Below are 15,411 nucleotides of genomic sequence, written 5' to 3' on the forward strand. Positions count from 1 at the left end.
TGGATTTGTAGAGACGAAATACAAAACAACAGAAGACAGAAATGCTAAATTGAGGGGTGTAGGCAGTAAATGATGTATGAATTGCAGTGTGTTTTAGCAGAGTGTCCTGGATTTAGAAAGCCTTAGTGTGAATCCTGGTTCTGTATCTGTGTACCTTTAGGCAAGTCTCTTAACCATTCCGGGCCTCAGTTTCCCTATCTGTAAAATTGTATGTGGACTAGACGGTCTCTAAAGCCCTTTGAAGCTTTAAACCTATGGGTTTTTTACATTAAAAACTTGAGAATGTATTTGATGTTCCACACTTGTGGGCCCCATCACCACCACCTCTACCTCCACAAAAGAGAATGGGATGGGGAAAACCTATCATCTGATGAAAAGGAAGATCATGAAGGGAGGGGGCAGTACTGTGAACAGAGGTGACACAGTGGAAGGGTTTAGGGAAGATGGAGAAGAGACAGCTATGTCTGGATCAGAGCTGGGGAGAACAGAAGGACGCTAGACCAAGGTGCTCCTTGAATACCAAGTAGAGAAGTAAAGGTTCCATTCAATTTTGTCATTGTTCAGCCATGTCCGACTCTTTGTGACCCCATTTGGGGTTTTCTTGGCAAACTGGAGTGGTTTGTCATTTCCTTCTCCAACTCATTTTACAGATGAGGAAACTGGGACAAACAGGATTAAGTGACTTGCTCAGGGTCACACAGTGTGTGAGGCCAGATTTAAATTAAGGAAGATGATGAGTCTTCCTGACTTCAGGCTGTCACTCTATCTACTTTGCCACCTAGCTGCCCCCATTCAATTTACCAAGTATTTATTGAGTATCTACTATGATCCAGGCATTGTGCTAGGCGTTGGGTATACAATCACATAAATAAAATGGCCCTTGCCTGTAAGGAGCTGCTATTCTACTTTGAATGTTCTGGGGTCACACATGGACTCTGAACACACATGGGGGGATTCTTTGGTTGCCAGGGTAATATCCAGTTTGTGGAAACTGAGTCAGGATTGGAGGTGGCAGAGGAGAAGCTGGTGGACCATGTGGCCAAATTGACAGCCACGCCCCCGGAGATGGTAATGCGTTCTCTCCTGTCTCGAACTGTGGCCTCTGGGGGTCGGGAGCTCATTGAGAAGGGCCACAGTGCTCCAGAAGCCCGATACGCTCGTGATGCATGTGCCAAGGTACCTAAGGAAGGGAGTTTCGAGATCACCTTAGAACCCCTGTATCCCAGATGCCCTGTCTTTACCTATTTCCCAACCTCATTCTCTGACCCTCAGCCCCAATCAGAGTTGGACTAAGCTCTCTTCCAGTTCTAACGTTCTATGTGTTGAGTTCTAAGTTCTTCTCAACTTTAGTGTTCTATATTCTAAGTCCCAGGTTCCCCTCCAGTTCTGAGGTTTTGTATTCTAAGGGTCCATCTGACATTACAGATTCTGTTTAGGTTTTAATTCCGTAGTCCTTAACTGTTACTCTGCTGGGCAGGCACCTCTCTCCTTTTTTTGTGTTTTTTGTGTTTTTTTTAATTGTGTTTTTATTTTTTATTTTTAAATTTTTTTGGTGAGGCAATTGGGGTTAAGTGACTTGCCCAGGTTCACACAGCTAGTAAGTGTCAATTATCCGAGGCCGGATTTGAACTCAGGTACTCCTGAATCCAGAGCCAGTGCTCTACCCACTGTGCCACCTAGCTGCCCCCAGGCACCTCTCTCCTAATCCCAAAACATAGATCCCAACCCCTTTCCTACAACATTTCAATACCCTCTTTGTTCCCCAGCCTCACTCTCCATCCCAAGATTTTGCTTGACTCCAGTTTGGGCTAAGGTCCTCACTTGTGCTATATAGAAAACTGAGACCTCTCACCCTCAGTGATATTGTCTCAGCTTCCCTAGTCCAGGGAGAGAATTACTTTTGAAGTCCACCTATGCCCACCATCTGAGGACCCTCAGACATTGAGAAAGTCTCTCTGCCCGGGCCCCTCTCCAGGCAATATATGAGCGGCTGTTTGGCTGGATCGTGGGGCGCATCAATGAAGTGATGGAAGCACGAGGCCGGGATCCCCGGCGAGACGGCAAGGACACTGTCATTGGAGTGTTGGACATCTATGGCTTTGAGATCTTCCCTGATAACAGGTAACTTCTGCTACCTTATTCCTTAACACTGGCCATCCCCACATCTTCAGTACTCCTCCAATCTCCTCTGAAGTCTTCCCATCTCCCCACATTCCTCCAACCTCCTCAGTGTCACCTGTATCACAGACATTCCCTCCAACCAGGTCAACATCTCCACCCTATCTTGCTAATGTCTCACCTTGCAATAACTCCCAGACCTGGGGTAAAGATGTCCTGATTTCAGGTCGATACCTGGGGCCAGCTAAGAGCAAATCTCTCCTTCTTGCTACCTCAGTGGTTTCAATTGCCAAAGAGATTGTTTTCTTTCAGCTGGGAGAGTTAGGGATGGTATGTGGTGGCTATAGGAATTTGGTGGAGCCCTCGCCTCTCCCCTAGAATGGGTAGGAGCATATTGTTCAAAGATGCTAGAACAGATAAGTAGGAGGAGGAAGGGAAGAAGGGAAACCTGGAGAGGGTAATACTTAACCCAAAGGAATGACTCTAATAGTGGAATTTCTTGAAAGACTTTAGTAGGAACATTTTGGAGAGACCTTTCCCCCGCTCCTCCCATCCATTACATCATGTAGACACCTACATCCTTTGTTAAGGCAGATGACAACTATTTAATAGATATGTAGCAGCTGGTACCCCATGGTGTTTTATCCCCCACTAATGCCCACCCACCCCCAACGACTACCCAGCTTCGAGCAATTCTGCATCAACTACTGCAATGAGAAACTCCAGCAGCTGTTCATCCAGCTTATCCTGAAGCAGGAGCAGGAGGAATATCAGAGAGAGGGCATCACCTGGCAGAATGTGAGTATCTGACTGGGGTAGAGTAGAGCACATAGCTTGGAGCAGGATCAGGGACAGGATGCAGAAGATGGAGAGGAGGGGAGTGCCTGCTCAGTCACGAGGTTACTCCTGAACATGGCCAAGTACCAACATTATGGCTGTGGTGGGCATGTAGTCTAATGGAAAGACAACTAGGCTTGCAGCCAGAAGACACGGGTTTGAATCCTGCTACCATACAACTTTGGGCAAATCCCTTCTCTCTGAGCCTCAATTTCATTATCTGTCAAAATTGATTAGAAAGGATTGATAGGAAGAAAGCTTTTGTAAATTTTAAATCCCCACGAATTGCATTCTAAATTAGCTAGGATTATTAGAGGGGAGGGGAACAGAGGGTTCATTTAAGAGGAGAAGCAGGTTAAAGGATTAAAGCAGGTGTCCGTGTCCAGTCTCTGGAAGGAGGAGGGGGTTAAGGTCTGCAAGGAGCAGAGCTAAGATTCAAACCCAATTGCTCTGAGTGCAAATTAATTGTTCTTTCTGTGTCATCAGTTCAGATTGCAGCAGTCAGGGAAGACTTCCTGGTAGAGATGGCATGAGTGTGGCTGGGCCTAGAAGAATGGATAGGATTTTGGTGGATACCCAGGAAGGAGGTGGGAAGGCAGGAGAAACTGGGAATAGCCTAGGTGGGTTTGGGAAATGACCTGTAGTCAGTCAGCCTGGCTAGAATGGAGGGCTTATGTGTGGGGTGCAGCCGGAGATAAAGTTGGAGAGGCAGCTTGGGTCCAGATTTTGGAAGAACTTGAATGCCAGGATCAGGAAGCTGAATTGATTTTCTTCCCTCTCTCCTTAACCCCTCAATACCAGATTGAATACTTCAATAATTCAGCCATCGTTGAGTTGGTGGAGCGGCCCCATCGGGGTGTGCTAGCCATACTGGATGAGGCCTGTGCCACTGTGGGCACCGTGACAGACCGCCTATTCCTTCAGAGCCTTGATACCCACCACCGACACCACCCCCACTACACCAGCCGCCAGGTATCTGCCCCCTGACACCCTCAATTCCACCTGCCCAACCTGTACCAGAAAGGTTGTTTACCTATTCTCCCCTTACCCTGGCTGTCCATCCCAAGGACACTGTCTCTGCTTCCCTCCCCTCCTCATTCCCCCAGCAGCACACAGTGTCCAAGTAAAGTAGAAGGAGGACCCTAAGCCTGAGGGTCAGAAGACCTTAATTTAGTCTTGGCTCTGCTATTAACTCACTAAATTCAAATCAGTTCATTCACCTTTCAAGTAATTGGGACAGCTAGGTGGTACAGTTGATAAAGTACCAGCCTGAAATCAGGAAGACTCATCTTCCTGAGTTCAAATCTGTCCTCAGACACTTAGTAGCTGCATCTCCCTGGAAAAGTCACTTAACTTTTTTGCCTCAGTTTCTCTATTTGTAAAATGAACTGGAGAAGGAAAGGGCAAACCACTCTGGTATCTTTGCCAAAAAAAAAAAAAATAATAATAATCCTAAATGGGGTCATCAAGAGTCAGACTCTACTAAAATGACTTAACAGCAACATCAAGTGAATGAATGAAGCATTTATTTAAGTACCTATTTATAGTAAATGAATGAATGAATGATTTATCCAGCACTCATTAAGTGCAAGGTATTGCTTTGGGTAAGTTAATTATTATGGAAATCCTATTAAAGCTGGAAAGAGCCTTCACAATCATCCCTTATTTTGCTGATAAGGCCATAAGAATTTGGAGTCAGAGGACGTGGGCCCAAATCCCTGGCCTGCTCCTTACCTCCTGTGTGATTTTTTTTTTTTTTAAGTGAGGCAATTGGGGTTAGGTGACTTGCCCAGGGTCACACAGCTAGTAAGTGTTAAGTGTCTGAGGCTGGATTTGAACTCTGGTACTCCTGAATCCAGGGCCGGTGCTTTATCCACTTCACCACCTAGCCACCCCACCTCCTGTGTGATTTTGAACAACCGATCCCTAGGTAAAGTGATTTGCCTTCCTCGGTGGGAGCTAGGATTCAAACCAAGGTCCTTTGATTCTCCATCTCATTCTCTCTGCACTGGATTCTCTCAGGACCTCAGTTTTCTCTTCTATAAGATGAAAAGGTTGAACTAGACCAGGGCTTCCTAAACTTTTTCCATTCGCAACCCCTTTTCACCCAAGAAATTTTTACACAAGCCTGGGTAGATAGGTATATAAAATAGGAATATATAGCTTTTTACTGTTGCCAAGTTTTTCTCAACCCACAGAAGAAGCTTTGAACTAGACATTCTCTAAATTCTGTGTGCCTATCATGGTCTAATCATGTGCTGGAGTCAGCGTGAGACCCAGTTGTTAAAATGTTGAGGTTGAGCATTTACACCCCAGAAATCAGCAAAGACTCCAAACCAGGGCTTCGGTTATTGTTTTCTTGATTAGGCAGACTTAAGAAAGGGAGAGAATGTTAATAATGTAGGTTACAATTAAAAGGATTTTTTTTTGTAGAGCCGGTTGTTAAATATTTACTACCACCCTCTAGCTTTTACCCCGACTTATCTGTCCTACCATGCCTTTGTCCTGCAAAAAAGCCAAAACAAAAAACCTAACCCTGGTTTTCACCATTTAGATATTCTCACTGTGTCACCAGTAGACAGCTTCACAATATAGCCCTTCAGTGAGTCCTTAGCATGATTTAGTAGATAGGTCCTGAAGCTTTGAGTCAGGACACCTGGGTTTAATCCCCAGTTCTTTGTTGTTATTCAGTGGTTTCAGTCGTGTCTGACTTTTCATGACTCCATTTTGGAGGGTTTGGTTTTTTTGACAAAGATACTGGAATGGTTTGCCATTTCCTTCTTTAGCTCATTTTATAGATGAGGAAAAGCTGAAGCAAACAGGGTTAAGTGACTTGCCCAGGGTCACACAGCTTGCAAGTGTCTGAGGTTGGATTTGAACACAGGAAGATGAATCTTCCCGACTCCAATCTTGGTGCTCTGTGGACTATGGTGCCACCTAGTCAGCCTATCCCAACTCTATTACTATTTCACCTCAACAGACATTAATCAGCATATATTTTGTGCAAGCTGTGACCTTGGGCAAAGGAACTCTCTTTGGGTCTCAGTTTCTTCAGCAAAGTGAAAATAAGTAACCACTGTAGTGTAGAGATCTAAAGATTTGGAGTCAGAGGACCTGGGGTTTGCTTCCTGCCTCTGTTATTTATTGCCTATATAACCTTGGGCAAATTACTTAATTGGTCTCCTCTGTGAAATCAGAGAATTGGAAAAGAAGATTTCCCACCCCCATTATTTTAATTTAGAAACTTTTTTTGGGGGGGAGGGCTGGACTTGCCCAGGGTCACACAGCTTAGTAAGTGCCTGAGGCTGGGTTTGAACTCAGGTGATGCAAACTCCAGGCCACTCAATTCAACTAGCTGCCTCTCTAGAGAAAATATTCATAGTAAATACAAAATAATGACAGCGGGGGAGAAGGAAATTAATAACCAGGGGGATCAAGAAAGGTGACTCTTAGGCAGAGCCAAGATGGCAGAGGAAAGATAGGTGCCTCTCAAATTTAGCCTTGAAGGGAGCCTTTGTGGTACAATGGGAAAAATGATAGTGGTGAAGGTAGAAGACCCAGAAACAAATCCTACCTCAGACATTTCCTCCGTGAGTCAGTCGACCTGTCCAGGATTCAGTTTCCTCATCTGTAAAAGGAAGAAGTTAGACCAGATGGTCTCTGATGTCTCTTCCAGTTCTAGAGCCATGATCTCATGCATTTCCAGGAAGTGGAGGCAAGGGGGGAGACCACACTGGTCACACAGGAACGTTGTTTATTCACTTGCCCCACCTCACTGTCTTTCCCACTGCCCTGGTCTCTAACCCTTCCTTGTCTCCGCAGCTCTGTCCCACAGACAAGACTATGGAGTTTGGCAGAGATTTCCGCATTAAACATTATGCTGGGGATGTCACGTAAGGATTTTATGCTCCCAAGCCCCTAACCTGCATGGTGGAACCTCTGAACTAGAGGGGAAAAGTTGGGTGATATCTAAGTGAACAGCAACTTAAATGAATGTGTGTATGTCTGTATGGGTCATGTCTAATTTTTTTGGGGGGGTGGGGTGGGGACAGACAATAGAGATTAAGTCACTTGCCCAGGGTCACACAACTAGTCAGCATCTGAGGTGATATTTGAAGTCAGGTCCTCCTGATTCCAGGGCTGGTGCTCTATCCAGCACACCACCCAGCTGCCCCATATGTCTAATTTTTAGATCAAGTACAGACTCAGCTGGGAGGAATAACTAGCATCCTCAGTGAAGGAATTCAAAACAGCTAGAACACTAGTTGACTAAGATGAAATTTAATAGAGGGAAATGTAAAATGTTGCACTTAGATAAAAAGGAATCAACTTCACAGATACAAAATTAAGGGAGTCGTAGCTAGACATAAGTACATCAGAAAAAGATCTGAGAGGATTAGTGGAACACAAGCTAATTAGGATGCAGTCTAGAAAGCTCCTGATGCACATGTCCTGGTCAGACCACATTTGGAATATGTGTTTAGTTGTAAATACCACATTTTAGGGAGTGTATTGATAAGATGGAGAATGTCCAGGGGATGGCAACCACAATGGTGAAGGTCCTTGAATTTGTGGCCTATGAGGCTCACAGGATAGGAGCTTTTAGCCTGGAGAAGAGAAGAATTAGAGGGGGCATGATAGCAGTGTCCAAGTGTTTGAAGGTATGTCAGGTGGAGGACAGAGTAAACCTGGCCTGCTTGATCTTAGAAGGCACAACAGGTAAAAGTGGCAAAGAGGGAAATTTAGGCTCCTCATAAGGAAAAATTTCCTAAAATTTGAGTGATCCCAAAGTGGAATATGCTGTCTTGGGAGGTTGTTGGCCCCCGCCCTCCCTGGAGATCTTTGTGTAAAAAAATGTCAGCCTACCTGTTAGGGAGGTTGGGGGGTTGGGATTCTTGGGTAGGGGTTGGATTGGGGTGGTCTTTGAGATCTCTTCCAACTTGGAAATTTTGTAACATAAAACTCTATTCAGTAAAGAGGACAAATAAGATAAGCTCCATTTAGTTCCACATTAAGAGAGAAAGATTGGGGGTAGCTAGGTGGCACAGTGGATAGAGCACCGGCCCTGGATTTAGGAGGACCTGAGTTCAAATCCAGCCTCACACATTTGACATTTACTAGCTGTGTGACCCTAGGCAAGTCACTTAACCCCAACTGCCTCACCAAAAGAGAGAGAGAGAGAGAGAGAGAGAGAGAGAGAGAGAGAGAGCGAGCGAGCGAGCTGCAGTGGTAGAAGTGGGAGAGTATGTGAGTGTATGTCTCTGTGTGTCTGTGAGAGAGAGAAAAAATGACTGAATCAAGAGAGAAACAAAAAACATCAGGAAGACCATCATAGAAACTTAGACCAACAGAGGGAAATATAACAGTGTAGTAGAAAAAGCACTAAATTTGAATCCTGGCTCTGCTTCTCTCATCTTTGTGACTACCTTAAGACAAGCCAGTTGACCTCTCTCATTTTAATCGCCTGTAAAACAGACGGTCTTTGCCAAGAAATGACCTAAATGGGGTCAAGAAGAGTCAGACATGACTGAAAGGACTGAGCAACAACAATAGTAAAAACAGAGAAAGGGTTGTACTAGGTAGTGTCTGAGGCACCTTCAAACCTTCAATCTTGTGACTTGGTGGTGGGAAATACAACAGAGAAATTCCTTGTAGGTGAGGATGGTTTCCTAGATCGGTTAGGTCATGAAAGATAGGTAAGATTTGAATAAATGGAGGGGAGAAAAAGAGGAGAGGGATTGTAGGGAGTTGAGGTGGGTGGAGTAGGAGAAGGGACTATAGATCATTTAAAAATCCCTCACTTGACCCCTTTACTCTGTTCCTGGTCCTTTGTCTTCCTGTTGTTATTCAGTTGTGTCTGCCTCTTTGCGACCCCGTTTGGGTTGTTGTTTTTTTTTTTTTTTTAGCAAAAATACTGGAGTAGTTTGCCATGCCCTTCTCCAGCTCATTTTACAGAGGAGGGAACTGAGGCAAATGGGGTGAAGTGACTTGCCCAGCTAGGAAGTATCTGAGGCCAGATTTGAACTCGGGAAGATGAGTCTTCCTGACTTCAGTACTCTATCCACCACACAATCTAGCTGCCAGCTGCCTTCCTGTGCCTCTGGCTAAAACTGGCTCCCTCACTGCTTCCCTCAATCTCCAAACTTCCCACCCCTTAGGTACTCTGTGGAGGGATTCATTGACAAGAACAAAGATTCTCTTTTCCAGGACTTTAAGAGGCTCCTGTTCAACAGGTGAGAGGGTTGGGGAAGGGGAGGGTGGGTTTTGGCTGACCTGGTGGAGCCTGGGGTGGAGGCAGGGCAGGAGAATTCCCAGAAGTGGTCAGTGTTAAAGCTGGAAGTGGACTCCAGTCAAGTACCTTCATTTTACAGATGAAGAAACTGAGGCACAGACAGAGGAAGAGGCCAAAATTGCCCAAGCTTATATGACAAATTAGTAACAAAGTTGGGATTAGAACCAAGGTTCTCCAGCAGTGTTGGGTGGAGTGGAGAAAGAAACATTGACTTGGGTTCAGCAGACTTGGTTTCTATTACTTACTAGCTATGTGACCTTGGTCAAGTCTCTCTATCTCTGGACCTCAGTTTCCTCATCTGTAAAATGAGAGGGTTTTACTAAATGATCTTTAAGGTTCCTTCCAATTCCACAATTTTATGATTCAAATTTTAGTTCCTAGTCTTCTTTTTGAGCCAAGGGGATAGTGATACAGCCGAGGGGGCAGCTGGGCTCAAGGAGAGGGACTGGCATGAGCTGGACCCTGGAATGAGGGCTGAGAATTTGGGTCTGGCCCCCACAGCACAGACCTCACCCTTCAAAGCATGTGGCCCGATGGACAGCAGGACATCACAGAGGTCACCAAGCGCCCTCTGACTGCAGGAACACTCTTCAAGAACTCCATGGTGGCACTGGTAGAGAATCTAGCATCCAAGGTATGGGGCCCAGTGGGGAGGGATGAGTCCCCGCCTCCAAGTACCTCCTGCTAGCACAGACTCCAGGGAGGAAGGATGGGGTATGGCCAGGGCAGAATAGTGCACCAAAGACTGGCCCACAAATGGAACATCCCATTTGTCAAACCTCCTTAGCACTTTCAAGAGTAAAATAAAACCATCTGCATGCTTGGAGTTTCAGGGACTAGGTAGAAAGAGTAGAACAAATTTCACTGTTTCCAAAAAAGAAAGAAAGAAAACTATTGTTTGGATGAGTGTGGAACACACTTCAGTGCTTAAGGGGAAGAACCTAGAATAAACTGCAGGGAAGGACCATTTCAGTGATTTGAGGGGGTGGATGAAACTGAGATTAAACCACTCATGACATATTAGCTTGAGGTGGTGTTCTCTTTCAGATCTGAGGTCTCTGGCCTGGAGGGATGAGGCTTCCTCTTTCCTGCTAAAGGCCAAGAGGTGAAGCAGGAATAAACTACCCTTCAGTAAGAGGGAAATTGGAGTGACCTTTGTTCAGTAATTAAATGCACATTTATTAAGAACTTACTGTGTGCCAGTATAGGGTATTCAGTGTTCCACATGCAAGAACACATTTTTTTAGTCTATAACCTGGGCTACTACACTAATCTTTGTGGATGGACACAAATGCCATAATGATAGATATAAAACACAAGTTTGACCATGTCACCTCCTCTATTCAAGAAGCTTCAGTGGCTCCCTATTGCCTCTAGGATAAAATGCAATCTACTCCACTTGGCCCCTAAAGCCTTTCTCTTTCTAACTCCAATCTGTTCTTCTATAATGATTCCCTTTGCTATTTCTCACCATTCTACTTCCAGCTGAATCAGCATACTTGCTGTTCTCTGTACTCAAGCCATCTCTCTTTTGAACAGGTTCTCCCCCACCCCTACCCCACCCTGCCTTGGCATGCTCTCTCTTCCTACTTCCTCTTCTTGGAATCCCTAGCTACCTTCTAGAATCAGCTAGAGTTCCTCCTCCCACATCAGGCCTTTCCTGATTAACAGTGCCTCTCCTCACCCTCTAAAATTACTTCATATATTTTCTGTATTTACATATTGATGTGCAAGCTGTATTGCCCCAGTAAAATATAAGGTCTTTGTGGGCTGGGACTGTTTCCATTTCTGTCTTTGTAGCCTTGCCACCTCAGAGAATCCAGGGCATATAGTAGGCACTTAAATGCAAGTTTAAATGAGACACAGCTCCTTTCCTATTGGAGCTCACAGTCTAGTAGGAGGATAAGACAGGGAAGCAAATTTGGCTTCACATAGGTATCACTAACACTTGATGGGATAGAATCCATAATTGGAATGTCACTGGAACATTATATCTCATTTGAAACAAACAGGATAGATTTTTTTAAAAAGATGGGGGCGCAGCTAGGTGGTGCAGTGGATAAAGCACCATCCCTGTATTCAGGAGGACCTGAGTTCAAATCCCGCCTCAGATACTTAACACTTACTAGCTGTGTGACCCTGGGCAAGTCACTTAACCCCAATTGCCTCACCAAAAAGAAAAAAAAGAAAAGATGGGGATTCCAGAGGACTAAAGACAAATCATGCTACCCACCTCTTTCCAGAGACATAAATTTCTGAATGAGCCCTGTTTATTTGGACATGGCCAATGTGAGAATTTGTTTTTCTGGACAATTTGTTGTGAGGGTTAAAATAATGGTACATCTGGAGGGAAAGATAACAAACTTGTATAAAATAAATAAAAAAATAAAAAGGGTTAGGGAAAGGGGAATTGTTAGTAGTGATGAAGTCACCTTGTCTATTAAAAAGATATTCGTGGAAAAAAATTCCAGAAACCAGAATTGATACTGTCATTGAGTATGATATAGACCACCTGGGCAGGAAGAGGAACTAGATGATGAGTGGAGGGAACAGATCATAAACCTGGCAGAGGCTCATGGGATTTCAGTTATATGAACAGCTGCTTGAACTCTCTGCCAAAGGAAGAGCAGTTTATAATTTCCTTACTTGCCTTAATGAAAAATCAATAATCCAAAAAAGATAAAGAAAGCAAGGAGAGGAGTTGCCACTCTACATCTGATTGTCACTAGCAAGGAAGAACTGGTTGCTGTGGTGAACTTGATAGGAAGTTTGGGGGTGGGGGTGGGGAAGTGACCACTCCATCTTGGAATGTATGATAGAGAAAAGGAGGAAAGCTGAGACAGAGCCTTGATTTGTGAAGATGAGATTTCAAAGGATTCTGAATAGTAGGAAATAGGTAGAAGATCATGGCCTCAAATTCGAAAGGGGAAGTAGCCTAGAAAGACTAAGAATTTCTCAAGAATGAAACCCCGAAAACACAAAGATAAACAATTGCAATGAAGAGGAAAGAGGTATATCATTTAAACCAAAGTGGATGCACATGGAACTCTTAAACTTTGTTTTTTCTTTTCTTTTCAATTAGCAAAAATCTGTTTTCTTTCCCTCCTTATTTTCTCCCCTCCCTGCCTTTGGGGGAAAAAGAAAAGGAAAACAAAAGTCCTTAGAGCAAATAGGTATAGTGAAGCAAAATAAATCCCCACATTTGTTACTGATGTTGAGGGCAGCTAGGTGGCACTCTGGATAGAGCCCTGGCCCTGAAGTTGGGAGGATTTGAGTTCAAATCTCACCTCAGACACTTACAAGCTGTATGACCCTGGGCAAGTCACTTCATCCTGTTTGCCTCAGTTTCCTTGTTTGTAAAAAGAGCTGGAGAATGGCAAACCACTCCAGTATCTCTGCCGAGTAAAACAAATCCTCACATTGGCCATGTCCAAAAATGTATGTATCGCTCTACAATGAATCCATCACCTCTTTGTCAGGAGGTGGGTAGCATGCTTCATCACTGGTCCTCTAGAATAGTGGTTGGCCATTGTGTTGATCAGAGATCTTTACTCTTTCAAAGTTGTTTTTCTTTATAATGCTGTTGTTACAACATAAATTATTCTCCTGCTTTGGCTCACTTCACCCTATCTCAATCCACATAAGTCTTCCCAGGTTTCTCTGAAACCATCCATCCATTTATCATTTCTTATGGCACAATAGTATTCCATTATAGTCATATACTATAATTTATCCAGCCATTCTCCAGCTTAGATTTTATAAAAAGATACACATGGAAGAGAGAAGCAAGGTCAGGTAACATTGTATGAATATGAAAACATAGCATTCTATAAGAATGGTGAGTGAACTCGACTTCAGTTCCTGGCAAAATTCTGGAATACGTTATCAAGGAAATGGTTAATGAGCATTAGGAAAAGGAAGCAATGACTCCAAAGAGTTTCATCACCAACAGGTCATGCCAGACATCTCTTCTTTCCTTTCTGGCTGGGTTACTAGGCTAGTAGACCAAGGAGGTGTTGTAGACAGAGTTGAGCTAAGTTCTCACAAAGCATTGGGCAAAGGCTCTCATGCTCTACTTACAGGACAATATGGAGAGATGTGAATTAGACAATAGTATGGCTATAGATGGATTTGCTCTTGGCCTGATACAAGCAGTAGTTATTGAAGATCTCATTTCAACCTGGAAGAGACTCACTTGTTGAATGCTGATAGGATCTATGCCTGGCTCAATGGAATATGAGAAATGATTCATTACTCTATTCCAATCGGTATTAATCAGTCTGATATGATTCCATAGGGGTAGTGATTCTAAGTTCTGTATATTAGGCCCCAGAGCTGTGAACTACAGATTGTAAGTTCACTTGCTTAATCATAGGAAGCTCCCTAGAGGCCCTCCACCCTTGTTTTTCCTCTTCATGGTGACCAAGCCCAGTGTGGCAGAGGTGACTCAATAACATGGAAAGTCCCCCAACTCATTTTTTTTTGTTTTGGTTTTTTGTTTTGTTTTGGGTTTTTTTTTTTGCGGGGCAATGGGGGTTAAGTGACTTGCCCAGGGTCACACAGCTGGTAAGTGTCAAGTGCCTGAGGCCAGATTTGAACTCAGGTACTCCTGAATCCAGGGTCGTTGCTTTATCCACTGGGCCACCTAGCCGCCCCCCCCCCCAACTCATTTTTGTACCTCTGGACCACTCTCTGTTGTCCAACATGAGCAAGTGACCATGTCATGACCGCTAAGTCAGTGGAGATGTTTTGCCCAACCCGAGGACCACACCCTCCCCCCCAACCATTTCCAGTTGATCTCTCATTTTTGGCTTGCAAAGCAAGACCTATTAAGCAATGGGATTCTGTACTTTGTATAGCCTCTTTAGAGGCATACATATTGATTGGAGGCAGCTAGGTGGCTCAGTGGATAAAGCCCCAGCCCTGGATTCAGGAGGACCTGAGTTCAAATCTGACCTCAACCACTTGACACTTAATAGCTGTGTGACCCTGGGCAAGTCACTTAACCCTCATTGCACCACAGAAAACCAACCAACTGAAAAAAGAAACAAACCCAAAAGAATGTTCGTGTATCAAATCTGCTATCAAACATAATAAGTCCCTGGAAGAAGGGAGTATCTCAGATTATGAGGAAGATCTGAGGTTCACTTAATTAGAGGGGACCATGGACCCTTTAATAAAGCACCATTGGCTCAGAGACCTGCCTCAGTCTCTTTTATTGTAGGTTGGACAGTTTTAATCCCCACAGATATTTAACATTTTAATCGAAGACTTGGAGAAAGGAATAGAGGGCACGTTTATCAGTGGGTGGATATCACAAAGCCAGAAGGAATGTGCTGCCACATTGGTTTGACAAGATTGAGAGAGATCATGATAGACTATAATGTTAAACCAAATCTAATACAATGAAATCAAATAGAGATTAACATAAAGTCTTATTCTTGCAATCAAAAAAAATTTCATGCATACAAAATGAGGGCATGTTTAAAGGCGTGGTTAAATAGAGGTTTGTCTGAAAAAGATCTTGGGGTTTAAGTAGTTTCTAACTTGCAATCAAAAGCTCAATAAACATATCAGTGGTGTGATAAAGCAATGCTACAAATGAGTGAGCTCTTAGTTACATTGAGAGTCACAGTGTCCGTGACTAAGGAGATGATCATTCCTTGTACTCTGCCCTGGTCAGGCCACATCTGGAGTATCAGGTCGAGTTTGGGGCACCCCAGTTAATATAATAATAATGGCTAACATTTATATAGTGCTTACTACATGCTTTACAGTTATCTCATTTGATCCTGACAGCCCTGGGAGGCAAGTGCTAATATTATCCCCATTTTACAGATGAGGAAAGTGAGGCAGAGGTTAAGTGACTTGCCCAGGGTCACACAGCTAGTAAGTGTCAGAGGCCAGACTTGAACTCAGGTGATCCTGACTCAAGGTCCACTGTTCTATCCACTATGCCACCCAGCGGCTTTCTATTTGAGGAAGATGGTAAGGTCCTTGAAGGTAGGAATTGTCTTTTGTCTCTTTTTGTATCCTTAGCTCAATCCCTGGCACACAGTAGCTGTTTAATAAATGTTAATTGATTGATTGGTAATGTAGAGAGTATCAAGAGAAAGGTGATGAGGATAGTAAAGGGCCTTCAGTTTATGGTGCATGAGGATTGG

The 15,411-nt window shown here is 44.0% G+C and overlaps 2 protein-coding genes across 3 annotated transcripts in view; one reads left to right on the top strand and one right to left on the bottom strand.

Moving 5' to 3' along the window:
- Positions 1–15,411, top strand: part of MYO1G (myosin IG) — a 40,990-nt gene that overhangs the window by 13,734 nt on the left and 11,845 nt on the right. The window contains exons 8-15 of one of the 2 annotated variants that reach the window (XM_043975807.1): positions 970–1,176; positions 1,976–2,121; positions 2,802–2,916; positions 3,757–3,927; positions 6,778–6,848; positions 9,114–9,188; positions 9,749–9,881; positions 10,295–10,396. In XM_043975807.1, coding sequence (XP_043831742.1) covers positions 970–1,176; positions 1,976–2,121; positions 2,802–2,916; positions 3,757–3,927; positions 6,778–6,848; positions 9,114–9,188; positions 9,749–9,881; positions 10,295–10,300 — 924 coding nt within the window. In that variant the 3' untranslated portion in view covers positions 10,301–10,396. Of the gene's footprint in view, positions 1–969; positions 1,177–1,975; positions 2,122–2,801; positions 2,917–3,756; positions 3,928–6,777; positions 6,849–9,113; positions 9,189–9,748; positions 9,882–10,294; positions 10,397–15,411 lie in introns of those variants that run through there. The other variant, XM_043975800.1, reaches the window with a different exon arrangement.
- Positions 1,078–15,411, bottom strand: part of LOC122734750 (cathelin-like) — a 35,028-nt gene continuing 20,694 nt past the window's right edge. The window contains exons 4-5 of the mRNA XM_043975827.1: positions 6,530–6,583; positions 1,078–1,180 (exon numbers count right to left, since the gene is read on the bottom strand). Coding sequence (XP_043831762.1) covers positions 6,551–6,583 — 33 coding nt within the window. The 3' untranslated portion in view covers positions 1,078–1,180; positions 6,530–6,550. The remainder of the gene's footprint in view (positions 1,181–6,529; positions 6,584–15,411) is intronic.

Source organism: Dromiciops gliroides, chromosome 1 (genome assembly GCF_019393635.1).
Source record: "Dromiciops gliroides isolate mDroGli1 chromosome 1, mDroGli1.pri, whole genome shotgun sequence".
Taxonomy (NCBI): domain Eukaryota; kingdom Metazoa; phylum Chordata; class Mammalia; order Microbiotheria; family Microbiotheriidae; genus Dromiciops; species Dromiciops gliroides.